Source organism: Hemicordylus capensis, chromosome 2 (assembly GCF_027244095.1).
Source record: "Hemicordylus capensis ecotype Gifberg chromosome 2, rHemCap1.1.pri, whole genome shotgun sequence".
Classification (NCBI taxonomy): Eukaryota; Metazoa; Chordata; class Lepidosauria; order Squamata; family Cordylidae; genus Hemicordylus; species Hemicordylus capensis.
Window position 1 is genome coordinate 414220665 of NC_069658.1, and position 27916 is coordinate 414248580.

Here is a 27916-nt window from a genome sequence, read left to right on the forward strand (position 1 = left end):
CGTCGGTGTGCCGGCACGCGCAGGCGCGTCAGCGACTTCTGGTCATATCCGTCCCGGAAGACGAGGGCAACGGGGCGGCAGGGAGGTACGCTGCCACCCTGATGGGCTTTCTAAAAAAACTGACGCCAGCAGGGGGAGAGCGGTGTGGGGGGGTAAATGCACCCTCCCACCGCTCCTAAAGGGAGACCCCCACCACAGTTCCGTGCACATCCCTAGTTGCTATTCCCCTGCTCAGTGCAAAGGAGCTGCCACTTTAAAAAGTGCTGCTTTGCCTATTTATGTAGTATATGTGTCCTGTCTCTTTAAGATTAGGTTCTGTTGTGTTGGGTGTGGCTTAGCTTTCTGTTTTCTAAGGGCAAGCTGCCCCAAATTTGTTGCATTTGCATTCTTGTCTGACTAAAGAAGGCGTCTGAACCTGCTTTGTCTCCTGCTCCTCCTTCAGGCCAACAAAGTGACTGGTCGTGAGTATGCCTAACAACCTTACCTAGGGGAAGATACCGCAATTTGATAGGAATATGTAGCCCCAATGTGTGTTCTTCTTTTCAGCCCTAAGTATTGGCTGGATATTATTGGTAATATAGCAGGGGAAACTCCCTAGTGCTGCTTTTCTGTACTTATTTGCATAATTCGGCTCTCCACACATTTTCTTGGCAAGTTCTCCTTCTACTTCAGATGAAATTAAATTCTGGATGGGACCCAACCAATCCAAGATTACCATCCACCCCGTTTCCTACCCAACCCCGCTCATCTACAGCCCCGAGTCCATTTCCTCTCTGGAAGGCAGAAAACCATCGCCTGTCAAGGAGGCTCTTACATAGGAGCTAAATGTGCAAGAAAGGAGAGTGTAATTTTTCAAGCATCCACTAGCATTTGTGGGTCGATTTTATTACCTACAACTTATGAGTACATCTGACCATGTAAAAAAAGACAGTGGGGCTTGCTGCTATCTAGCTGTGCGATTCCTTCACTTTCTACTCATCAGCCAAACAGCCTTTTCTCAAGAGTTTGCCATTTTGGGAGCCACGTGGGAGCTTTGTTACCTCAAAACATGATCCAAGCACTTTGCAAATAAGGCTAGTTTGACTATGAAGCAAGATGATCTATTGCTTTGGGCAGCAGATTCAAGAGTGGATGTGGTGGTTTCACTTGCCATTTCTTTGCAGGGCCCTTGGAGAGGCCCCACTTTAAGAGGCCCTTGGAAAACTGCCCCAGAGCGCCCTTGTAGCTGGGTGGGCCCCAACACTCTGCCGCCACCATAAGAAGGCTATGGGCACAGAACAGAAGTAGGTCTTTCTGAGGCCCCCCTGCCCTCAGCAGCTGTCCAATGTGATGCAGACCCCTAACATAATCAGCCCTCTCAGTGGACAGTACCTCCAGTGACTGTGGCTGATGTCTTTCTGAAGTTTCTTTTTAGATTGTGAGCCTTTCGGGGACAGGGATCCATCATATTTATTTATTTGTTATTTCTCTATGTAAACTGCTTTAGAAACTTTTGTTGAAAAGCAGCATATAAATATTTGTTGTAGTATTATTTTTAAGAACCAGCTCTGGCTAAGAGCAGACACATGAAGCAAAGAGCTGAGGCTTTGCTTCAGGTACAGAAATGCCCAAGGTGCCAAGATCTTGTTCTAAAGGCAGTTTTGAGAGGAGATTCCATCACTTTTTCGTTAGCTGCTGGTTATGCTGTTGGCTTTACTGGGACAAATGCATAAAAGGAATAATTGCATTTCCATTTGCAGCTCCTTTGGACTAAATACTTGTCTGGGAAATGGTATATTGTCAGTCTTTTTATTTAGCTCTGTTGAATAAAGTTGGACTTGCTTCTGAGTAAACATGCATCGGATTAGTAATATGTGGATAGCCATGTTAGTCTTTTGCTAATCTAGCAGGAAAAAAATGATGGTACTTTGAGACTAATTGCAGATGGTTTTATTGTTGGAAACAAGCATTCGCTTTTGTGGACAAGAAAAAGCTGACGCTCAATATATGAACCAGGGTTTTTTTTAATTGAAATCAATTGATTTAAACCATAAGTTAAACAACTCCTCAGGAAGACTGAAATTTAATAATTTAAACCAGAATTTACATCACCAGTCAGTAAGATTCTATCTAATCTCCATTTTCTCGTAAAAGTGCATTCTTCTTGTCTGATGGTCTGTAGCCAGGGGTGATGCAAACTTTACCTGTGCTTCCCCAAACTATTTTCTGGCCCAGCCCACCCACCAGTGTCCAACTGCCCATCTCCCCGCCCTGCTGCAACCATACCTGGCCTGCAAGTTTTCAACTTCTCCACTCTCTGTGTTTAACTAGGGCAGGCTGTTATATTTGTCCTCTTGAAGAATTAAATCGATTGTTGAACCACTAACCTCTTGGGAACTACAGATTTCCCTCTTATTTCATCTGAGGTGTGGCTGTGACAGGCAGCGTTTTTCTGAAGTTTACCTTCAAGGCAGGGTGGGCTTAGGCAGCTTAAAAGTTTGGGTTCAGGTTGCTCTGAGGGAATGCTTTTCCCTGAGAGAGGCCGCTCACACAAACCATCTTTTTATGAGATCAATCTCTTTCTGCAACTGCAATGTAAGTAGAAATATTCTGTACATTTTATTTTTAATTTGCTGTCAGACATGCGGAGACCAGCTCCCCTAAACTGGGCCTGCCCTGGCTGCCTCTTGGGGGTCCCCCCTAAACTTTTAGGCTGGCTAAAAACTACTCAGAGATGAATGTAGGTCTCATTTATAGAAGGTAGGTACACACTGTACATTATAAAGCAATTATTCATTCTGATACTTTTCATATTAATTTTTAATCCAACAGTCGGATGATGATTTGGTCATATTATTTAGCACCAAAGCAGATGCACACGTGTCCAGACATGCTCCCTTGGGTACTTTCAGAGCAGGAGCACTTCTCGCTATGCTGTATCATTCGGGCAACCAGGCCTTGCATTTCTCTTTGTTGCACTATTTGCACACATGCCTGCCTTACTCATAGGTACAGGAAGTCATTAAAATATTCCGAAATGGGATCTCTTTTGTGGTCTGCTGCCATGATCGGTGTTTCCTTTCCAGATCAGGGAGGGCACACCCAGAATATTATTCTTAGGACTGCATGAATAGGTTCTGCTCCATTTTTGTTTCACTTTCTTTTCCTCTCGCCTTTGCATTTATATCCAGACTCCTCCTCCACGCTCGGTTTTACTCCAACGCCCCCAAATTCTCTATTCATTGACCTACTTTGTCTTGCACTTTTAAGAGAGAGGTATGGGCTTGTTTGTGTACACATGTATACCACCTGCAGAACAGGACTGATCAGGTCCATTATCTTTCATCTCCAAATACTTCAACAATATACTTTCTAACAAGTGAAGCAGCGGTCCCATCTCTGTGTTTCCATCTCTGTGTGGAATGAGTTTTGTTCTGGGTGGCAGTATCAAGGCAGTGTGTGTGTGCAGAGGCGCATCTAGAAAAATAGCACCTAGGGCAAGCACTGAAATTACGCCCCCTGTCCAAACAGCTGACACCCATCTTTCAGATAACTTTACCATAATATCAACTCAACAATACAAGTCAAGCTCATTAATCTTTTAATATTTCAAAAACTATTTAGCAGTGGACGTAGCCAGACCAAAAAATGCTGGACAATGACAAATTTCAGTATGCTGTGGCTCATGAAATATCCAGATACTATGTGGAGGTGTACTTGGAAAACTAAACAGAAGTGCCTATCTAATTCTCTACTATGCATTGTAGCATCACTATTACATAAGTTTTAAAAATCAATGGAGAATTTGCCTTTTGCCAGATACTCTGAAAATAATTAAAGGATATGCAGAGTACACTGTGTCACTGCTTGGAATATATTCTAGTATTTCAGAAAGACAGTTAAAATGAGAGAAAGAGAGCAAGAAACTCCCAGTGGGCCTTAATACTAAGGATTTCACACTGATTCAAAGACAAACTCACCATTAATAGCCATATTATTAAGACATCACATTTAACTCACTTATCACAAGAAGCAAAGTAAAAGCAAATGAATACAATCTTAGCTCATAAGCTTCAGCTCAGTATTCACAAGCCCCAATTCTCTGTACATAGTGCCAAACTGAATATGTGTACAGTGACTTATATTATATTATTTAAAAAAATTTTTTTAACCTGTATCCCCTTTGGGGGGGTCTGCAAAGGTCTCCCCTCCCCCCGCTGGCCTCTTAATTAACTGCCTCAGCCCATCCCGGGCTGATTTTTGGGCCTGTTTGGGCCTACACAGATTGGTGTGTTGGCCATTTTGGAGGCTGCCACTCATGCTGAAATGGCCTCTGCAAGGCCTGGCAAGGCCTAGGGCCTCGCAGGGACCATTTGAGCATGTGCGGTGGCCATTTTTAAAAATATCATTTTTTAAAAAATGACTGCCAAAAACAAAATGGCTGCCGTGCATGCTCAAATGGCCTCTGCAAGGCCTGGCATGGCCTAGGGCCTCGCAGAGGCCATTTGAGCATGCACTTTTTTTTTTCAGTGGCCATTTAAAAAAAAAATTTAATTTTAAAAAATGGCACCCCCCTTCAAGTGGCACCCAGGGCACTTGCCCTGCCTGCCCTACGCTAGATACGCCCCGTGCACCTGCATTCAGAATGGAGCTTCCTGATTCAGCCTGAGCGGGATCTAAAATGAATTGAGCGGAGATCCGAAAATTGGTGAGTGCATGTGTGTACGCCTTAGAGGGAACAGTGATTAGAAGTTATGATTACTATTCATGATGCTATCTTTGACCCAGGTGTCGTAAATCTGTCAGGCTTAGCTGGACGAAGCCAGAAGCAGAAGCAGAATAACAAACTTCCACGGGAATAAATTATCCAAACCAGTCCATCAGTCCGAAATTCAACCAAGTCCAAAGCGAAATCCAGAGGCAAGGTCACTCAGTCCAGGATCTAAACATGGTCAAGGAAACACAGGAACAGAGCCAATTAGCACGGAAGAAACTGTTGTTGCTATCAGCAGGGAAGTTCTGTTACAGGCATCTTCAATAGGCTGAGCGCCCCCCCCCCCCCCCCGCCGTGCTGTTAATTAAGAGTTGCTGAGTCAGCAGCTTTGCCTGTTGTTTTACGCATGCAACTTCCTAGCTCTTGTTGTCTCTTGGATCGGCGCCTCTCCACAGCTGGGATTGGTTGCGCCTCTTCCACAAGAGCTGCCTCACCCGGCTGTAATTCTTCTTCGATTCCCTGTACGGCAGACCCACTCTCCTTAGCAAGCTCTGGTCCTTGCCCACCCTCCTCTGCTGTTTGCTCTGTCTCTATCTCCAACTCTTCCTCTGAGTCTTCCCGCATGCCCATGACACAAGGTTTAGTTTTTTATAGGTTGTTTTAAGAAAATTTAAATATTGATTTTCAGTTTTTAAAAAGAATCATTGATTTTTACCCACCCTGATCTGAATTGGCCATTATAGATAATTGCTCCCAAATAAAATTTCCTCTACTTCATTTTATTCCAAATCACATGACCAGCTTGATAACAGAAAACGAAACTTTGAATGGTTATAGATGCTATACTTTGCTGCCCCCTTCTGGCAAAAGCAGTAAAATAGCTTGAGGGTTTTTTGAGTGGTGGTGGGGGCATGGAGTCTTCCCAGACAGTGATAAGATCAATTCCGATGTGAAATGTTGCTGGGGTTCAGACAATGATTTGTCCCCCTGCCCTTTTTTTTTTTTTTGCCACATTTAGCTGTCCAATTCATGGGAAAGGAGCATTTTCTTCAGGTGAGCATTTAGATCCCATGGATATGTCTTTACCTGTGCCCTTATTTCCACACCTGAGCACAGTTTTCTATTGGTTCTTGTGTTGCATGGGTCATTTCCCCCCACCTTAAATCCAGCTGATCAATATCTCTATCTTTTGCTCTCATTATTTTTAAATTTTTGTTATTGCTGTTCTTGAGCAATAATGCTCTTTGTTTGCTTTTAGAACTAAAATGCTTGTGGAGGGAACACAATAGAGGAGGAGGAGGATCAGGATCCTTATGTGTCAGGAGCCTGAGGGGGAGGGGAAACAGTCAGCTGCAATGGTTGCTGCTCTTGGCTGCCCTCCTCCCCTCTTTCCCCAGCACGGAAAGTGGCTTCTTTCTCCAGAATCCATGGCTCTTCTCTCCCTCCACTTCTTGGGCAAAAGTCCCATTAGCAGCAGTGAGGCTTACATGGAATGCAACAGACTCAGAGGCGTAACCAGTGGGGGGGCAGGCAGGGCACGTGCCCTAGGCACCAGTTGCAGAGGGGCGCCAAGTGCCCGCTATGCCCCGCCCCACCCCAACCACCTCAGTTGATTAAAAAAAATTTTTTTTAATCGTGCCCCCCCCCCGCCGCCTTCTCTGAGTCCAGGACGGGGCACACGCCCCCCAGGAGCCTCCATAAGCACTTACTTTTGCCTTAATTTCAGGGAGCGTTTGCTGCCGGAAAGCGTCTATTCCTCTTTCTCTCCCTCCCAGAGAGGAAGAGAAAGAAAAAATACACCCTTTCAGGCAGCAAGCCTGCCCTGAAATGAGACTGAAGAGCTCGCTCGGGCAATCTCTACCTCGAGGCCACACCCCCTTTGCATGTGATATCATCATGTGATATATCACATGTAAAGGGGGTATGGCCTAGAGCTCTAAAGAGTCCTGATACCTTCTGTGTATAGAAAGCTATTTCTATCGCTTTGTTTGAAGATCCTTTGGTGACTTTCAGGTCAGTGTAACTCAAACTTATGCGAGAGAATAAATTGCACTGACTACAATATAACTTACTCTGAAGTATGTATGGGATATCTGGCCTTGTATTTCTTGTCCTTTGTGTTATGTAGAATGAGATTCCTTAATATGCACAATATGGAAGCTAAAAACAATTTTCTGATCTATGGGCACAATGTTTGCAGAAGAATCTAGTTCTTAGGTAGTTGGAAGGTCCTAGTGCAAATTTGCCATGAGTGATTTCTTTGATTTTGAAAGAGTTTTCTTATTAAGATGAAGAATTCTGCAAAATATGTTTTCTACTTTGAACTGTAGATTAATCTGGATCAGTTTTCACTCTGGCAATGTTATATGTTCCTGTTTTTCACTTGAGTTTTTCTATGTATTAGTATTAACAAAATTTTGTATTAGTATTACTAATGCTTTATGTATTAGTAATACTGATGTATTTAGTATTAACAAATTTTTTGTATGTTTGATAAATCATAGAAGAGAGTCATTATCCAGAAAACTCATCACATATGTTTTATATGTATGTATATGATAGTTTTCATGGTTATTTTAATTTGATCTTTTAATATGTTTTTATAGCTGTAAACTGCCTAGAGACTTTGGTAGTGGGTGGTATAAAAATATGTTAAATAAATAAATTAAAAGTATGGTTACTATTTGTATTTGGAGTCACTTGAACCATTAATGGCACAGTGGGGAAGCAACTAGAGAGCAGGAGGCTGTTGGTTTGACTCCCCACTGGTGTGTTTCCCAGGATATGGGAAACTCTTATATCGGGCAGCAGCGATATAGAAAGGTGCTGAAACACTGCACAGGAGATGGCAATGGTGAACCCCTCCTGTGTATTCTACCAAAGACAACCACGTGGCTTTGTGATTGCCAGGAGTCAACAACACTGACTCAATGGCACAAACTTAACCTTTATGTTACAATACGTTTGCATCCTGGTTTTTGGTTGAGGTTCCCGTTTGTTGTTTACTTCTGGTCTTTTTGGGGACTCCAAAAAGTTTCTATTAGCTTCTATTCTTGGAGATATTTTGGACTCCCGATTTGAGGGCAACTGTGTGAAAACAGCTCTTCAATCCAAGGTGTGTTCTTTAAGTTATTTGGTGAATGGATCATGTTGGCTCACTGTAGCTAGTTGATTCTAGTTAGGAGGATAGGTGTGAGCGGGCTGGGAATGTCTTATGTAAGGAACAGCTCCTTTTGTGAGGATCTAAGATCTCATGTGTGATCATAAAACTGCTCAGGATTACCCAGTTAAATTTCAGGCCTTACCTATGCAAAATGGAAATTGCATTAAATTCTATTTAACTTGGTTCTAAGTCAGATTCATTATAAGGAAGGTGTTGTGGTACATAACCATTTGATATTCATGCAGTAATGAAGAGTGAAAATAATTGGCTGTATAAGTAGCGTTTGTCAGGTGCACAACTGACTTGTCCTAAGTCATGAGAATGCAGACTAAGCAGTCCCCTGGCCTGAGATTTTCCAGCATGTGATGGCTACTAGTGAGGGATCATTTTAGATTTAAAGACAGCACCTGTTATGTATTTTTCTGTTCTATTCATTCTCTTCAACATTTATTCTCAACCCAAGGGAATTAGGCAAAGACCAAACAAAGCCCATAGTAGAAATGTGTTTATTGTTAATAAAATTGCCATCTCTGGCAATTTTTAAAAAACACCTGAAAACCCATCTTCTCACCCAAGCTTTCCCAGCTTTTAAAAATTGTCTGTCTTTAATATACAGATACAGCCTTCTTCAGAAAGCAGGAATCACACCTATCAGCTATTCAGAGAGGTACTGGAGACTGGATGTAGTCCTTACACTCGGTGATCAGCATGTTCATTGCATTCCAAATCCAGCATTGTGTATTAGTAACCCTCCTGCCGCCCCCGCCCCCCAGCTGCTATCTGCCTTGATAGCGGTTAGAGTGCTGGACTAGGACCAGGGAGACCCGAGTTCAAATCCCCATCCAGCCATGAGACTTGCTGGGTGACTTTGGGCCAGTCACTTCTCTCTTAGCCTAACCTACTTCACAGGGTTGTTGTGAGGAGAAACTTAAGTATGTACACTGTTCTGGGCTTCTTGGAAGAAGAACGGGATATAAAAAATGTGAATGTTACTGATTGCTGGCAGATAGCAGCTGGGGGGTAGGGGCGGCAGGAGGGTTGCTAATACACAATGCTGGATTTGGAATGCAATGAACATGCTGATCACCGAGTGTAAGGACTACATCCAGTCTCCAGTACCTCTCTGAATAGCTGATAGGTGTGATTCCTGCTTTCTGAAGAAGGCTGTATCTGTGCTGCTTCAGCAATTTGCATCAGTGAAAGCAAGTAAGGTGCAGTTATAATTTTCAGGTAGTGCCATAATTTTTTAATTAAAAGATTAATAAGCTTGACTTTTACTTTTTGAGCTGATATTATGGTGAAGTTATCTGAAAGATGGGTGCCAGATATATTTTTTTGGGGGGGGGCGCAATTTCAGTGCTTGCCCTAGGCGCTGTTTTCCCTAGATACGCCTCTGAACAGACTGCACTCGTTTCTATACTCCAGAGTGAACAATGTGGTTTAAAAATAAAAAGGGCAGCAAATTATAATAGCAATAAAACTGACCTCTGTTTAAACAAGCAGTTCAGGTAAGAACAATCCACCTTCTTTCTGTGTGGCCACCATTTCGAATTGGGGTGCACGACATCAGCGCAAACCAGGTCATCCACGTGTCCCTATTTGGCACAACATCTGTACCACAAATTTGGGGCAAATCGGTACAGCCATTGCAAAGTTGTTGGGGACACACACACACAGACAGCAAGGTGATCTCATAAGGGTACTTTCCATGTAGAACGTAGGCTAAATAACAGAACTCCAAAAGACAATGACCAGAAGTAGAGTGGTAAAGTGGCAACAGTGCGCTCAGGTATGCTCGAGGGGGACACGCCCTTAGAAGCCAACTCTCCAATATATCACCATCTGTACATAAAACCACCCCTCACTGACAGACAAATTTCGCTAGCGTCTGTCAACAGTAGCTTCACTCACCACACACTAAGGTGGTTCACATAGCAGCTACTGGGGCAGGGAGTGGGGGAAGGCACCATCGAACTTACCTCCCCTGCAGTCATCTCCCCTGCAGATTTCAGTTGCTCTGGTTACAGACCTCTCCCTTCATTCCATTCTTGCTTGCCAAATGGTCTTGGAGAGGGAGAGGAAACTGGCTTGGAAAGCAGATGGGAAGGTTTGACCTAATCCAAAAAGACAGTATTTTCTAAGAAGAATCTGGCCCATTTTCAGTATATATTTGAAAATGTCAAGCAAGCATCATTAACGAATAAATAAGGTAAATAAACCAACTTTAATTACATTTCCCCTATAAGTATCTAATATATAGCAAAATCCTTGTTCCCTTTATAATGTTATTTGCCACCCCATTACTTCCTGAAACTAGTTGTTCCTGGTAAGAACAAACTGCAATACAAATGGCCATATAGTCCCCACTATCCCCTTACTGCACGTTGTGGAGCGGCAGGGAAGGCTGAGACTGAGAGAGAATGATTTATGCCAGTCTTATAATGTAGGTCTGCTTGTGATGTTGTTCCTTTATTGCAAGCTGGGGGTTGGTCTACGACTGAGAAAGTAGCACACAACAGCTTGCAATGTAGTCTGCTGTTACTATTGCAGATTGGAGGTCAGAGTGAGGCCGACTTGGATTTTTAGCTAGCCTCCCCCTTAAAAATAACTTCAGGTTGCAGTGAAGGCCAGTCTGTTAATACAGTACTGCCCTCACAAACCTCTCATAGCTGAAATTCCATGCTCAGTTGTTTACAGGAGTCATGTTTGTTTGTTTGCATTTATATTCCACTCTTCCTCCAAGGAACCCAGAGCAGTGTATAAGTTTCTCCTCACAACAGTCCTGTGAAGTAGGTTAGGCTGAGAGAGAAGTGACTGGCCCAGAGTTACCCAATGAACTTCATGGCTGAATGGGGATTTGAACTCGGGTCTCCCCAGTCCTAGTCCAGCACTTTAACCACTACACCATGCTGGCATTTGCAGATGATTAACAACAAAGTAATCACTTTTTCCACACAAGCTAGAAAGAGCCAGGATTCTTGTGTCTTGTTATTTTATTTTAGGAGAGTTTCCCAGGCCAGGGGATTTACTATAGTGTAAGGCAGTGTATGTTAGGTATATAAAGATACTTGTGGGGGAATCTGCACAGGACTGGGGGCCAGGGTGAGTGAGTCAGCAGTTCCTGAGGACCATCTGCCCAGACTAGCCACCTTTCTGGGCCTATATAGGACTGCTGCCTGTGGTGCCAGACCCAGCAGGGATAACATCAAAGGGGGTCGCCCCTTTGGGGAAGCCATTTTGGGGGACGGGAGGCACCAGGTATTTTTATTTTGGCTTATGTTGTTTATAAGTCCTGGGTATTTTTGTCTGGAGATGGGGAGACAGGGGGCGTGTCCACTGACTATGGGGTGGCTATTCTGGTGGTGGTGGGGAATAGAAGAAGTAACACTGGCAGGTCAGCAAGCCTACAGGGCAAGGGAAATAAGACATCTGATAGCTGTTCCCCCTTCTGGCTGTCCTGCCAGCACCTTGACCTTAGGCAGCAGTGCCAACCTCCCCCAGATGGTCACCTTGCTCCTCTGTAATGCCAGGTCAGACCAGAATAAGTCAGAAATGATCCATGACTTTATTCAGGATGAAGGGGCCAACCTGATATGTATCGCAGAGACTTGGTTGGGGGAGGCTGGTGGCCCAGTCTGGTCCAAGCTTCTCCCTCCAGGGCACTCTGTTGAAGAGCAGGTACAGGGACATGTGGTGGTGGGGGGATGGAGTGGCTGTGTTCTATAAGAATAACATCTCCCTTATCAGGATCCCTGTTGAAATATCTGACCATATTGTGTACCTAAGTTTGGGGACCAGGGATAGACTGGGACTTCTATTAGTGTACTAATCGCCCCGGGGTGGCTCAGGAGTTCATAGCGGCCATGACAACTATGGGCCTATCCCAAGTGGTCTTGGGACCAATGCATATTGCTGGTCACATGCTTGATCTGGTCTTTCACTCTGATCAGGATGGTGTTCCATAGGTGGGGACTCCTGTGATTTCCCCATTTTCATGGATGGACCACCATCTGGTTAAGGTTGGACTCACAATCACACACCACCTTTGCAGGGCGAAGGGCCCATTAGGATGGTCCGCCTAAGAAGGTTATTGGATCCAATGAAATTCCAAGAAACCTGGGAGGGATTTAGTGTTGGCTCTGCTGGTGATCCTGTTCATGCCCTGGTGGAGAATCAGAAGAACAAATTCAGCATGGCAGTAGACATCATTGCTCCTAAACATCCTCTCCAACCCGCTTCAAAATTGGCACCTTGGTGTACGGAAGAATTACGGGGCCTGAACCAGCAAGGTAGATGACTGGAGTGCAATTGGAGGAAGACTTGACTCGAATCTGACAGATTACAACATATAGCACATTTGAAGGTCTATATTCTGGCAATACAGGTGGCAGAGAAGCAATTCTTTTCGGCCCGTATTGTGTCGGCAAGTTCATATCCAGCGGAGTTGTTCAGGGTTGTGAGAGAGAAAGTATGTGCCCCTCCTCTCTTGAATCAGAACTTGGAACCATCTATCACCTACTGTGTGTTACCAGCTACCCTTATTCTACTCGGCTCCCAGGAGCCTCCCTGTTTGCAGTTACATTTCCAGACTTGGAGATAGGGATGTGCAAACCAGCTCGGGGTCGAACCAAACCACCCCCTGTTCAATCCGACCTCAGACCGAACACCCCCCAAATGTTCGTGAATGTTTTTAGGTTTAAAAAAAATTAAAAAAATAAAATATTTTTTTTAACCTTACTCCCTTCTGGAGAGTTGCTGGAGGCAGTGGGGGGGGGGTCTGCTGAGGTTCCCCTTCCCCCCACCAGCCTTCCTTATGTCCCCCTCATGGCCCCTTTCAGGAGCCAGACCACGCCTCCCACATCTGACATCAGACACAGTGGTGTGGCTAACCCCGCATCTGACATCAGATGTAGGAGGCGGGGCAAGTGGGGCCGTGGCAGCGGCTGGACACGGGCCGCCACTGCTCTGGCCCCGCTACTGGATACATACACATCTTGGTACTTATAGAACTGCTCTTAGGAACTTTGATTCCAGGCGTTCCAGAGTAGAAAAGTTGGAGAAGGGGCCCAGCTGGACACCGTAGTGTAACTGTGCTATCGGCTTGGCTTCATACAGTTTTAGCACTGCGGGTATATAGTGGCCACCTCTTGCTCAGAGGAATTTAAGAATAGCAGAGTTATTTAACATATTGCCAACCCTGCTAACTTAAACACAAACAAGGGCAATCATGGAATCAATCAAAAAAGAGGAAGGGAAGGAAGGGAAATCCCACCGTGACTGTGGCCAACATATATACAAATGATATAAAGCAACCAAACTATGGAAACAATAAACCAATAGTAAAATAATCTCTAATTACTGATACTCATAAACCATAAATCATAAATACAAACACAAAATTTGAACAAGAATAATGATATGTACAATAATATTCAAACCATCACATAATACAAAATACAAGAATATAAACATGTACAATAACAGTCCAAAATTTCCAGAGGAGGTATGACCAGCAAGGCAAAATGGGGCTGCTGAATAAATGGGCAAAGTTCAATGTCCTCCGAACAATAGTGGAAGTTCCAAATTGCAGAAAAGCCACATCAAACATAGTCTCAATGGGGTGTGGAAGTCATCAGTCACTTAACTTAACCCTCATGCCCTTTCAGGATACAAACTAAACGTGTAGAGATGTAGCTGAGCAGGGGGGGGGGGGAAAGAGGAGTGCTGGCTTGTTAGAGAATGCTCGGTATCATCCACACAGGAGTGAAAATTCCCAATAACAAACACGCAAATTGCAGAGACCAGTCGAGCGTGGCTTCAAAAGATGTCGTAAATCAAAGAAAAAGCCCACTGCATGCCCTGTGGAGGAATGCAAACTAAACAAGTCAAAGTCGAAACGGCTATTCTGGATACTCACCGTTTCACGGGCAAAGCTTCATCAGCCTCCTTAATACCGGTACTTCATTCCTAGAGCTAAATAATTTAGCGATTGTGATTTAGTGATTCTCTTTATTGAGCAGGGGGAGAGTAAACGGCCCTATCCACCCCCAGCACAGTACCTCCAGTGACTGTTGCTGGTCTCTATCTTATGTTGCTTTTTAGATTGTGAGCCCTTTGGGGACAGGGAGCCATCTTATTTATTTATTATTTCTCTCTGTAAACCACCCTGCCCCTGAGCCATTTTTGGAAGGGCATTATAGAAATCGGATGGATGGATATTTGTATACCGCCCAAAATGCAAGTCTCTGGGTGGTATGCAATATGAAGTCCTGCCATCTTCCACTCTGTGTGCCAGTTTTCAGAGCTCTCTGCCCAGCCATTACAACTTTCTGATCCCCCCCCCCTTTTCCCCCTAGATGGCTGTATTTTTTTAATTTTTTGTTTGAGAAGGTGATCTTGTACTACTGCAAAAGGATATCTGACTTGTTTTCTTTCTTTTACAATAGCGTAAGTATCCAAGACCACTTTGCCAAATCAAAAAGATAGAAAACAAGCGCAGAGAACAGTTTTCATGGCCATGATGGGGTGTGGTGGGGAATTGCTAGAACTGTGGAAAGCTGCAAAACGCCATTTTATATTTCCACTACTATTTTCTATTCTGGTATTCCAATATTTTTACTGATATCTGAGAGCCATTCTGATCCAATATAGGCTTCCTATATTGGATTGGAATTATTCCCAGTATGTCAGATATTGCCAGTATCAGATCCAATGTCGCAATCAGATATATACTGACTGCACAGGTCTAGAGAGTATGAAAGCTGCTATTTGAATTTGCCTCTGCAGTATGCCTGTCCATTTTTCTAGTGTACCACTGGCAGTGCACAAGAGCACCAGAGAAAAATATACATACATATATATACACTCTCTCTCTCTCTCTCTCTCTCTCTCTCTCTCTCTCTCTCTCTCTCTCTCTCCATTCAGTCGTGTCTGACTCTCGGTCACTCTATGGATCACTGCACTCCATGCCGTCCTATCTCGGACAGCTTCTTTAGTCCGCCATGGTAATTCCAGTGTCATTTTTTTGAGCATTAACATTATAAGGAAATGTTAAGCATTAAGGACCAACCATCACCGGTGGGGGGGTGGGGACCAAATAATGCCACTGACTGTACAAACAGCACTGAGCTGAAGGCACTGTAAAGACCTTCCTCCTCCTGAATTCACACCTACCCTAAGTGTTGTGAAGCAGGCATATATCGCCATTGGGCAAACTTCCTGCTGCCCAGTCTCGTCTATGGTAAATCCTGGACTTCACCACTGATTTCCTATGGGCACCTCTTTCTTCCAATCCAGGGGTGGAAGGGGAGGAAAGGTGGGGGAAAGGGAGTTAACTGCTGCATCTGGGAGATGGATTGCTCTGTCTGTGTGTGTGTGTGTGTGTGATATGCTATTTTGAGTCCTATGACTGACTGATTTAAAATGTGAACGATTGAATCTCCTGACTGTAAGTAAGTGTAGGATTGCTCCCTATGCCCTTATTGCACCTAGTCTCGGCAGCTTTGGTCTGTATTTACTCAAGCTGAAGCTCACAAGTCCATTGAGATAAGCCCCTCTCAACTTTGCTGCTCTTAGCAATTCTTCCACTCTGCATGTTAGCTGCCCTAGGAATACTTTTTTGAAATAAATACAATAATCATCATTCCAGCGTGACTTCAAATGCTGTGAGGTCCCTATATGGAGATGTGATGGAAGAGTCTTCCTTGCAAACATTAATGGAAGGGGAGTTCTGTGGTGTGCACATGTGACTTTAGTTTCTTGTAGGTTATCGATTGGCTGTATTCAATGGGGGTCAACAGGTCTGTTCAGATTGCAGTTTTGGTAGCTCCTAAATTTCTCTTTCTTTTCTAGGCTGAAATAGTAAACAAATGGTGATATGGGAGATCAAGAGCACCCATGGAGCTAGTTTTGGATTCCACCATTCCCAGATCACGAGGGTGTCGGAGAGCATTGGAACTGCAAGGTATAGTCTGCCCTGCCATTTTCTTCTAAATGTTTCCATTATCCATCCACTACTTGATTGACCCAACACCTACCTTAATCTGTCATATACCAATGCAAGCATAGCTTAGGTGCTCCCAGTTCCTCTTCAGGTATTTCTAGGCAGATTTTTTGCATGAACTTCTGTGGGCTTGTGCAGCAAATTGCACACAAAATCCTAGCTGGGTGTCTATAGCAGTTCTTCCACTAGCTCACCTCACTATTTTTTGGTCCACACCGTGGACCAAAGATACGTTCCCAGGAAGGGGAATGCATTTTGGGAAGGGGAACGTGTGTGTGTGTGTGTGTGTGCGCGCGTGCATATATATATATATATATAAACACACGATAAAATCCTTTATCAAGAGCACTTTCACAACTTAATGAACATGATATGGCTAAAGTAAGAGAGTGTGTGTGTAACACACACACACACACACACACCTATCTATCTACATACATATACACACACACGCACACACTTTAGCCTCTTCATATCATGTCCATTAAGTTGTGAACATGCTCTCAATAAAGGATGTTATCCAAAACATCTTGAGCCTAATGAAGACGACAGTGAGGCATCTGAGGGACCTCTCTCATATACCTGAACTCTTCCCTTTTTCCTTTGAGGCATAGAAGGGGCAAAGAGCGGTAATTGAACATAAATGGAAATAAGCGCAAGGAGAATTGCTTTAGAATACTGGATGTTATTTATCTATCGCTTTTAAATAGAAAAACTCTCAAAGTAGATTACAAAGAAAACAACAACAGGAAGAGGATAGTTTCCATTTCCCAAAGGGCTCATATTCTAAAAATCACACACACACACACACACACACACACACACACACACACACACACACAAAAGCAACAGCCACTGGAGGATGATGTGCTGGGGTTGAATAGGGACAAACTGCTCTCGTGCTGCTAAATGTGAGAAAACCACCACGTTAAAAGGTGCCTCTTTTCCCAGTTAGCTGGGTAGATAGGTGGGTGTGTGGATAGAGAGATAAAGGACAGCTGTCCAGATGTGTACAAAATGCAGGTCCATCAACTGCAGTATTTTTCAGAAGAGGTTCCCCCTCCCTGCCAGTGCTGCTTATACAAGACATTCTGCTTCCTGGGATAAAATGAAATCCAGTTGTCAAAACATGGGGCAAACTTTACCATTTTAACACAGAACAATAAACCACACATGGAAAGAAATGTTGGGTGTGAGCTTCCGTTGCTCCCTTCCTATACTTGAATGTGCCTTCAGGAAGATTAAATTCCTGTAGTAACCAGGAAAGTGTGCTTATGCTTGCAGAATACAAGCTGAATTTATCAATATTATAGGCATATGTAGTAATAAATGTGATACTCTGTACAATCAGTGTGAGCACCATTACAAAATATTTATTGTTCTAAAACAAACAGCAGAACATTTAAATATCTACCCCAACCTAAAAGCAAACATAAATGTTTGACATCTCACTGTCATTTTCTTTTTTAGTTCTTCTGACTAGCGCAAGAAGCCAACTTCAAAGACAAAATGGGTACGTCTCTCTCCTTTAGCTCACCCAGACTCATCTCACCCTGAAACTGGAAACACAGCCTCTAGAGCAGGGGATCCTAACCTTTTTTGCACCTTTTGACTCCCCAAGACCTTCAAGTATTACTTATGAACCCCCTCTGTATTGATCCTTTTGTAAATTATGATTTTTGGAATTAAAATTCAAGATAAAGGACCTATCTTACCTGCTCACATATGATAATATTGGTGATCTCGCTTTGATTTTCCATAGACCTCCTCCCACAGGGGGGAGGGTTTTATGGGCCTCTGGTTAAGATCTGCTGCTCTAGAGCAAGAGTCTCAAACTGTGGCCCTCCAGCTGTTGTAGGGCTACAATTTCCATCCTCCTCCATCACAGTGGCCAGTAACCAGAGATGGTGGGAGTTGTAAGCCAATATCTGCAGAATGGCTGCCATTTGAGATCGCTGCTCTAGAACCGAGCAGGCTCCCTCTGCCGTTTACGTTCTGAAGGCGACTTGCCTGAACGGAGGCATTTTGCTGCTGTTTCAGCAGCTAGTCTGGAAAGCGCCCTGGCAAAGAAAGTGTTTAATGGGACTTCCCAGCTTTCAATCTCTTTCCAGACTTTGGAATGTCATGCATTTCACATAATGGGTGGAGCACAGAAAGCGTTTATTGCAGTTTAAATTAGGACAGAAGTCCAGAAAGAGGTAACTGGGCTGAGAGCCAGGCGGCATGGGCTGCAGAGGCCCCTGCTGTTGCTCTTTTGGAATCTTAAGCACAATGAGCAGCTGTGCTACCAGCTCCCGATAGGCTCCGGTTGGGAAAGAACAGCAGCAGCCACCTCCATGCCTTCCTCATTAGGCTCAACAGCTAAGTGAGCCATCTCCTTCCCTTCCTTCGTTGAAGTGGTGCTGCAGGTCTGCCTGATACCTCTTGCGCCCCAGTTGAAGTATCATAAGATCAAGGTTCCTCCTCCGAGCAAAAGGCACTTTACTCTCACCACACTTCTAAGCCAGCCCCCTCCTGCTCTGCTCCTGTCTTCCTCTTCTTGGCCTTCCCAGTTCAGGGTGTTTTCCCTTTAGGAACATGGGAGATGCTCAAGAAATACAGTTTCTTTAGTCTTTCAGTGTAACTTAGTAAATGCCCCCTTGCAGGGATGCTGTTGCTTGTCGTCGGCTCCTACTCCAGTCTCAGGATCACTAGGGATGGTGGTGGAGAGAGAGTTCTTCAGCCCCACACTACAGTATCCCCTCAAATCAGAGTTGCAACCTTCTCATACACCAGAGGCCCACAGAGAAAGTGAGAGTTTCTCAGTTCTCCCACCCTAGTATCTCACTCCAATCAGAGCTACAATGTTAATTGGCAGCAAAGAAGACTCAGTCAACAGAATAAGTTGCAGTATATCTACCCCAGAGAAACTCTGGAAAGTGATGTCATAAGTACATCAGCTAATGAGATATGTTTTTAGTAGGGTTGCCAACTGCCCCACACTGCGCGTGGGATGTCCTGACTTCCAGGGGGGAAGCTTCCTCCTGCTTTAAAAAAAACAAAAACCTTTAATGCCAGCGCTCTGTGGCGGCGGAGCAAGGAGGATGGCGGCAGCTCAGCGAGAGCTCCTCCCGCCTCCCAATTAGGTGAAGTTTGCTGCACTCAGGCGCAGAAGCCTGAAACCAGCCCAGATCGTCTCATCTGGGGGAGGAAGACGGGTCCGGTCGGGCCTTTTTGCCACCTTCTCCCAAGCGCCACCTGCAGTGCCTTCCCTTCAGCACACCCTGAGCAGCAGCCTGCATGTGCCTGCAAACTTCACTTAGTTGGTAGGCAGGAGGAGCTCTTGCTGCTATCCTCCCTTGCTCCCCCACCGCGCAGCAGCAGGAGCAGCCGCCAGCCACCCTCTGGACCTGGTCATGGTGACCACCACCAGGTAAGGGCGCCTTGAGTTGCCCCTGCAGCCCCCACCCTCAGTGTCCCAATTTGGGCCAACACAATGTTGGCAACCCTAGTTTTCAGTCTCCACCATTGCTAGACTAATTTTAAAGTATATTTTATTAAACTATGAGAGTTACAGCAATGATTCTTGTTTCTCTACCTATTAATTGTGTGACTGAATGCAGTTATGGGTCTGGTATAGAAATCTGAGAGTTAGGGGAACTCCCCATTTAAACTGCAATAGCTATGTGTGTATTTGGATGACATATATCAAGAAGCGACAGCTGACAAATCTGTTAGATGCTGTGGCAACCCTAACAGGAAAATAATCCACTCTTCACCGGATTATGGCTAACTATTATGCCAGCCACTTTCTTAAAAGGAAACTCTTTTAGCTACACACACACACACACACACACGGAATTATTAGGGGAGGATTGCATGCTGTTTCATGTCAATTTATAATATATCAATCTTATTCTCAGATTACAGGCAGTTACTTCTGGATGAATGGAATGAGTCGCATGTGAAGTGCTGGCTAAAGTCCATTGGAATTAAGAAAGAGTATGTAGAAAAGCTCTGTGAAGAGGAAGTAACGGGTCCAGTGCTCAGAGAATTAGATGAGCCATTCCTCAAGGGTATGGGCATGAAAGGAGGTCAGATTCACATCCTAATGCGCAAGAGAAATCAACTTCTGAAACAGAATACTGGGACAGATTCCATCCAAGCAGTTGACAGCATCAAGGCTACAGATGTGTTGGATGATAGCAAAACCAGTTCAGAGAGAAAACAGACAGAAACCAGAGAACCTAATTCATTAACCGAAGAGAGATGCAGTGACCAACGAGAAATCAAACACACATGGTCTGACAAACCCATTTCTTTACAAGAAGGCAGCTCAAAATCACAGCGCCCAAGTAAGAAAAGCAAGGCACACACGATGACTGCATTTAGCAAAACAGGAAGTGCAACTACTCAAATTTTGGATGATCCAGTTGAACCATTACATCCAAGCCCATTCAGGCAGTTTAGAGGGGACAAAATTGATTTTAAGTATGCTAAAAACACAGTCCTTGCTCCAGAAACAGGAATTTTCAATTTAATTAGGCCTTGCCATGAATACAAATCTTTTGCTAAGGCTGCACTGCTGGACAGGCAAAGACTGCAAGCAAAGTTTGCCTATGAGGTGCTGAAGTTTGCTTCTGCTTGCATGAATCTCCGAACAAATGGCACTATTCACTTTGGAGTCATGGACAGTATTGAGAATAAAGATTGGAAACATGGGCAAATAGTTGGTATACCGATAAGCGACAAAGACATGTATGTGGATGCTTTAGATTACATTGAAAAGTGTTTTGAATCGCATGTTCAAGAAGCTGCAAGGCTCTGTATTCACTCTCCTGTTTTTATTGAAGTTATTTCAAAAGCCACTCATGAACAATATTTTGTGGTGGAAGTTGACATTGAACCATTATCTAATATTGTAAAAGGGAAGATCTTTCAAGTATGTTTACCAAAATTTAATGATAAAACTAATAAGGTGAACTTAGAAAAAGATAAAATTACATTTCAAAGAGTTGGCACAAAATCTGAACCGGTGAAGAATGAAGTTCTAGTGACATTCATTCAAGATTTGCAAGAGAGAGATGCCAGGAGAGAAAAGGCTGAACTATCCAATCATGAACATCAAATAGAGGGCCCTCAAAATTTAGGGCGAAAGTTACCTATCTTGTTGACAGATGGTAAAAACTACATGAATGATTCTCGGTGGTACATTCTTGTTACAAACAAGTGTGGAGAGGAAGACTTGAAGTCTATTGACTTCTTGATGCACCTGAATATTTTTTGTGTATTTGATTTTGATGAGGACTCCAATGTGTCAGGCTTGTATGCCAAGTACAAAGAATGTCATGTAACCAGTTCTCATTTTTTAAAAAACTATTCCAATGATGACAAGATGAGTCCAGCCGAATTTCAAAAACACTTGTGTCTATTTGTTAAGAAAAGCTGGATATTTTGCAATGGACGCAGTGACTTCCTTGGAAATGAAAAACCTTGTGATGAAAACACTTGGATTAGAACCAAAAAGAAGTATCTGAAGAAAGCAGTATCTTTTATCTGTAATGACCTCCTCCCAAAAGGATCTTACCTGGTGCTTTTCTTACTGTTGTCACCTGTAGAGAAGCCAATTATAGATACCTTCCATGAATTTTACAGTGAAATGAATGGCATGGATTTCATAATATGCCTTGCTGAGTCTACAGAAAACTATGAGAAGTGGGCTAATCTGGCTCAGGCATCCTGCAGTATTAAGACACTAGAAGAGAGAAGCATTGTAGGCATGAAGCTAAGCCATGTGGATGCTACTATCCGAAACATGCTACCTTCTACAAAAACCAACAGACATTTACCAGTTTCCACAAAGGGGGTATGTATTCTTCCTACCCTGGAAGAAGAGAAAATGTGTTCTCTTGAAATCTTGTGCACCGATCAGTGTGATGATATCAAAATAGATGGTCTGAGTGAAAAAGAAATTCAGGAGATGGATGAAACTTTTTATCGCGGTAAAAAAGTGAGCTGGAAAAATTTCTGGCTTGCTGATAATGGGTTGTGTGGGGAGGTTATTGAACGTGAAGCCTGTAAGGAAGTATCTAAGATGCTGAATGATTTTGTGTATGGGAATCGATTCAAGTATCCTGTAGCTAAACTGAAAGTGTTCCATCACCCTGGAAGTGGAGGAAGTACCATTGCAAGACAAGTCTTGTGGAAACAAAGGAAAGATTTACGATGTGCTGTAATCAAAACAACATACCCAGTTGTCACTGTCTGTCAGCAAGCAGTTGATTTCCGACATTATGATGAAAAAGACCTCAAAAACTCCCTCCCTGTCCTTCTGTTGGTGGAAGATTATGATGAAGAATATCTTGATGAATTAATTTATTCCTTAACTGATGCCATGGGCCCTAACAAACGTCATCCTTCCAGGCCCTCTTTCATCCTCCTCTGCTGCAAACAGTCAAATGTTCCTGATAAGCTTTGCAAAGCTTCTCCTCAGGACACAGTTGCTGTCACTCACAAACTGACAGACCAAGAAAAAAACCTGTTCAGAACAAAGCTGGAAAAATTTGAAAACCAGTCAGATTTCAAGCCGGAATACATCCTTACCTTTGTCCTAATGAGCAGTGAATTTGATACAACTTATGTGAGAGAATTTGTAGAGCACTTGCTCAAAGGTATAGACTTATCTTCCCGTGAAACTAGCTTGATGAAGTATGTTGCCTTGCTCAATTTCTACGTACACAATTCATACATCTCTTTCTCACACTGTGAAGCTTTTTTGGGACTTGGGGCATACCAAGAAACAACAATTAGAGAGTATGACTTTATAAGTCACTTGAGTGAACAGGCACGTCTTATTTTCATTGAGTTGAGAGAAACCACCACTCACATTTCATCCATTCAAATAATACACTACTCTGTTGCAAAGGAAATACTGAATCAGCTCTCAGGATGCAAGCCTCAGAGTGAAATTGCCATGGAACTTCTTCAAGAAAAGGCATTTCTTCACCATAGGTTTGGCCGGGAAGAATTTATAAAGTTCATCCGAGATCTGTTTATAAGACGTGATAAGAAGAGTAGGGGAGATAATACGGATAGCTATTTCTCTCCATTCATTGAGCATATCTGCAACACTGAAAACCCTGAAAAAGCTATTGATGTTTTAGAACGTGCTTATGAATGCTTGGGAAAAGATGCATTCTTTGCTCAACAACTTGCCAGATTACATTATAATTATGAAAAGTTTGAGGATGGAAAACACTGGGCAGAAATAGCCAAATCTCATTTGCCAAATGATTCTTTTATTTTAGACACAGAAGGGCAGCTGTATAGGAAATGGTTTAGTTTTAGAGTGGACAAAAAAACTGATAAAGACACTCCTGAAGACATCATTCAAATGATAGAAATTGCCCTTAAAGCTATGAAATGCTTCAGAGCTGCACAACAGGCTGCAAAATCTGAGAAAGACAGTATGAATAATGCTGGCTATTTTGGAGAAGTAGAAGTGGGGTGTCGTTTACTAAAACTGCTATCAACACTTGATGTATTTCCTAAAAATCCAAAAGGAGAACAGCCTGAACTTGTACAATATTTACTTACAGACTACATTCCAGAAGACATTAAAAAGCCATGGGGAAACCTTCACAGTCGCTTAAAAGGCTTACAGCAGAACATTTACAATGCCTTGGACTGGATTTCGGAAGATCTAAGTTATTTCCAAACAAATAAAAATCAGACAGATGCTGAAGATGGGAGAGAAGAACAAGTTCATAATCCCAGAGGATGGCTCAAGAGACAGTGTAAGGTATATGCAACATTCTTCAGTTCACAGTCACTTATTGAAGAAAATAAAGCAGGATCTAAAACCCAACTGATCAGGCACATGAATATTTATAAACATGGTGGTGGGAATATCACCACTATCCTGTCATTCCTGTCAGATCCCAATGATAGGAAATCAGTTCAAAGCCTTGAAAAAATAATAAGCTTCTACTCAGAAGACCCACAGAAGGAGACTCTAGAGGACACAGAACTCATAAACTATATACTTTGTCACTTTACATTAGCATGCCTGTCCCCTGATTCTTCCAAACTCCTTGACCTTCAACCTCTCAGAGAAATCAGCAAGAGATTATATAAAAAGAGAAGAACAGTGTTTCCTGCAAGTGCTCATTTTTTGCTTACTTTACTTTATTGGCCTGATGCTGCTTTGGATAAAGACTCTAATCCAGATAAAGATTATATCTTAAAGTCAGCACTTGATACCTTGAAGCATTTGCATGACATCAAAATGAAAGATATTGCACCAAGGAAGAAAAAGATCTTCACGCATTTTTTCTTGGGAATAGGCTTTGGGCTACGAAAGATTATACCCAAAACTAATATTGATAAATTAATGAGGGGCTCCCTAGATGAACGGCGAAAAATGTGGCAAAATGGTGAAGTGTGGCAGATTAATGAAGTACATAAAGTCCTTAAAAAAGTGGAAGGATGGACAGAAGATGGCAGAGTTTTTGCAATGGGTCACTCAGAACAGATTCCAATTTTACCTTTGCATTTCGGTTCAGTGCCACCTGGAAATGAAAATGTAACATTTTATCTAGGTTTCTCATTTAATGGACTCGTTGCCCATAACATTCAGGTTAAAATGTAGAAAGTATCAGCAAAGAGTTAGATCTTGCAAGAAGAAATATTTTTTCACTTCAGAGAATAACTTGATTCTTCTGAATTGTGTGGGGCAACTCCTACATATTATATGCTAATTTTGACTTGGTATGTTTTAAAGTAGGCACCTGAGTGAAGAGCAAAATCCTGAACTCCCTCAGTTCAGTCCTATGCCAAGTTGCATGGTTCTTTGAAAGCAGTAGGCTTAGCCATGCTCACTCTGCATGGGATCAGGATGCCTAATATTTTTGTTTTTCATGGTCATTTTACACACAGTGCAGAGGCAAACCATGAACCAGCCAATCCTTGCTCTCTGTTGAGTGCATGTGTATGATACATGCTTTTGAATACTTGCTTATTGCATCTGCACATTTTTACATATGCACCAAAAAGCATTTTAGGATTAAAAAATGTAATGTTTCAAGTAGTCATCTTATTGTGTTTATATTTACAGTTCTCCCTGCAAGATTCTGCAGAAATATATTAGGACAGAAATTTGCTTCTTAAGTTATCAGGCAGACAAGGCTACATACAGTCAAAACCTCTTCCTGGCTGAGGATGTATAAACCAAGTAGAGAAATGAGACAAATACAAATTCTGCCACAAGTAGGAGCTGTGCTGACTTCAGTAGCATTCATACTGTTGAGGAGTCGGCAGGCTGATGTCCTTAGAAAACATAAGCAATAATATAGGAGGAATGTGCAGAAGAAAAGTGGTTCTGCACTAGTTTATCCAGCTGGGGTTGCCAGCTTTTTTACTAGCTGTGCTGCTATGCCTTTGAAAGCAGCCAGACTTTAAGCACCTGAAGCTTTTTCTTTCATTTTCTCCGTATGCCCAGAAACACTTCACTTGCTAAATCTCAGGTTGTTAAATGCATAGCAGTAGCCCAATGAAAAGTTGGCAGCCTTAAACATGCTACCAAGGAAAAGCCTGAATCACACTTAAAGAAGTTCCAAAAGTAATCAAAACCAACTAGTAAAAGACACCATCTCAGTTATAACACAGAAGCAAGCCTTCCTGAAGATGTAAGGTCGTCATTGTGGCCCATTTGTGAGGTGCATTTCTGAAGGAAGGCTGGAGTGTTCTCCACCTCACCCACTATCCTTAGCAGCATCTGACCAAAGGCAAAGCTGCCCATCAGAATTAAAAAGACAGGCCAGGGATTGCCTAACTCTTAATTTCAGTCAGTCTGCTTTGAGTTATATTCTTCAAAATGTCAGTCAGTACACCTAGAATCACCCATAATTCCAATTTCACATGCCTTACAGAGGGATGGACACTCGGGTAGCAAAACAGAATTGTCAAGGCAATTAGTCAAGAACTATTTAAACTCTCTAGTCCTGAGGCGATCCATGTAAACAAGCAGCTTCTGTCTTCATATCACTTGTTGAATAGGAACCTCAGGTGGAACTGGATACATATCTAAATATGGATGCTGCCTACTGGAGCTGTGTGTTGTGTTGAGTCTGACAGATCTGACTGACCCATCTTGCCGCATGTTGGTAATTGGTGGAACTCCTTCCAACATGACCGCAGGGATCCTCAGTCTGTTGTGGCAATCACTGTTGGAGACGCAACCCTTGCTGTTGTCGCCTCCTCCTTCCCCTGTGACCAGATAGAAGCAGGGGACAGGCTGTGTTGCTCTGAAGGAAGCAAAGATGAAGTGTGCGCGCACACACCCTGCCTTTCATGGCATGGGATTTAAACAGTTTTATTTAACTTTCCTTCTAGGTCCTGTGAGTGGCACAAGTGCTTCTAGGAAATGGATTTCCCCCCAGAGGATGCAGTTATGAGTCATGAATGCAGTGTGTATGTAGAATGTGTGTGTGTGTATATACATATATATACACACACACACACACACACTGTGTGTGTGTGTGTGTGTGTGTGTGTGTGTGTGTGTGTGTAAATACCCCCACCCCTGCTTAATTAGTAATTAGAACTGGATCAGGGTTTCTACTTATTGATATGTTGCCATTTGTGTACCTAGGAAGATAGGAAGCTTTCTTCTACAGAGTCAGACTGTTGGTCCATCTAGCTCAGTATTGTCAACACAGACTGGCAGAGGCTTCTACAAGGTTGCAGGCAGGAATCTCTCTCGGCCCTATCTTGGAGAAGCCAGGGAGGGAACTTGAAACCTTCTGCTCTTCCGAGAGTGGCTCCATCCCCTAAGGGGAAATATCTTAGTGCTCACATCTCCCATTCATATGCAACCAGGGCAGACCCTGCTTAGCAAAAGGGACAACTCATGCTTGCTACCACAAGATATTTGATATAACTAATATAACTGAAATGAGCCCCTGATGGCGCAGTGGTAAAACTGCTGCCCTGTAACCAGAAGGTTACAAGTTCGATCCTGACCAGGGGCTCAAGGTTGACTCAGCCTTCCATCCTTCCGAGGTTGGTAAAATGAGTACCCAGAATGTTGGGGGCAATATGCTAAATCATTGTAAACCGCTTAGAGAGCTCCGGCTATAGAGCGGTATATAAATGTAAGTGCTATTGCTATTACTATTCGTTGTATTTGCTTACTTGAAAAATCTGTGACCTGAAATGCTGTATCTTAATTTTTGATAATGATCAGTAAAATGTGTTAAAATCTATTATGCGAGTGTGAATAAATTTGGGGAAACTTCTGTGGACTGAAAGAGGGGGGGTCTGAGCTGTCACACACACCTCTACCTACCTACCTACCTACCTACCTACCTTTATATACACTGATGGGGTCTGAGCTGGCTGACGAGAGAGACATGCACACACACAACCTACCTACGGGTCTGAGCTGTTGGTGACTGACCAGAAAAGAAATCTTGGGATTGCGGTGGACAGCTCACTGAAAGTGTTGAATTGGTGCATGGCAGCTGTGAAAAAGGCAAATTCAATGCAAGGGATCATTAGGAAAGGGATTGGAAATAATGATCAGGGGCCTGGAGCACCTTCCTTATGAGGCAAGGCTACAGCATCTGGAGCTTTTGTTTGGAAAAGAGGTGACTACAGGAAGACATGATAGAGGTATATAAAACTGGAGTAGAGAGAATAGACAGAGAGAAAATTTTCTCCCCTCTCACAACACTAGAAGCAGAGGTCATCCCTTGAAACAAAAGATTGGGAATTTTGGGACCAACCAAAGGAAGTACTTTTTCACATAGCACGTAATTAATCTATGGAATTCTCTGCCATGGGAAGTGGTGATGGCCACTAGCTTGGATAGCTTTAAAAGGGCTTTAGACAAATTCATGGAGGACAGGTCTATCAATGGCTACTAGTCTGGGGGCTATAAGCCACCTCCAGCCTCAGAGGCAGGATGCCTCCAAATACCAGTTGCAGGGGAGCAACAAGCAAGAGCGAGGGCATACCCTCAGCAATTGCCTTGTGGGCTTCTCAAAGGTATCTGGTGGGCCACTGTGTGAAACAGGAT

The 27916-nt window shown here is 43.2% G+C and overlaps 1 protein-coding gene across 5 annotated transcripts; it reads left to right on the forward strand.

Annotated features, from left to right (window-relative positions):
* Positions 1 to 333: 333 nt before the first annotated feature.
* LOC128348206 (sterile alpha motif domain-containing protein 9-like) lies at positions 334 to 27101 on the forward strand. Of its 5 annotated transcripts, XM_053303939.1 has the most exons (5): positions 398 to 461; positions 14781 to 14860; positions 15708 to 15819; positions 17329 to 17371; positions 19761 to 27101. In XM_053303939.1, exons 4-5 carry the CDS (start codon positions 17368 to 17370, stop codon positions 24485 to 24487), a joined length of 4731 nt encoding a protein of 1576 aa, XP_053159914.1. In that variant the 5' UTR covers positions 398 to 461; positions 14781 to 14860; positions 15708 to 15819; positions 17329 to 17367; the 3' UTR covers positions 24488 to 27101. The 5 variants fall into 5 exon arrangements, 4 of the variants coding, with proteins under 4 accessions (XP_053159912.1, XP_053159914.1, XP_053159913.1 ...); XM_053303937.1 differs by lacking the exon at positions 14781 to 14860 and having other exon boundaries at positions 334 to 461; XM_053303938.1 differs by lacking the exons at positions 398 to 461; positions 14781 to 14860 and adding an exon at positions 6647 to 6706.
* The last annotated feature ends 815 nt before the right edge of the window (positions 27102 to 27916 follow it).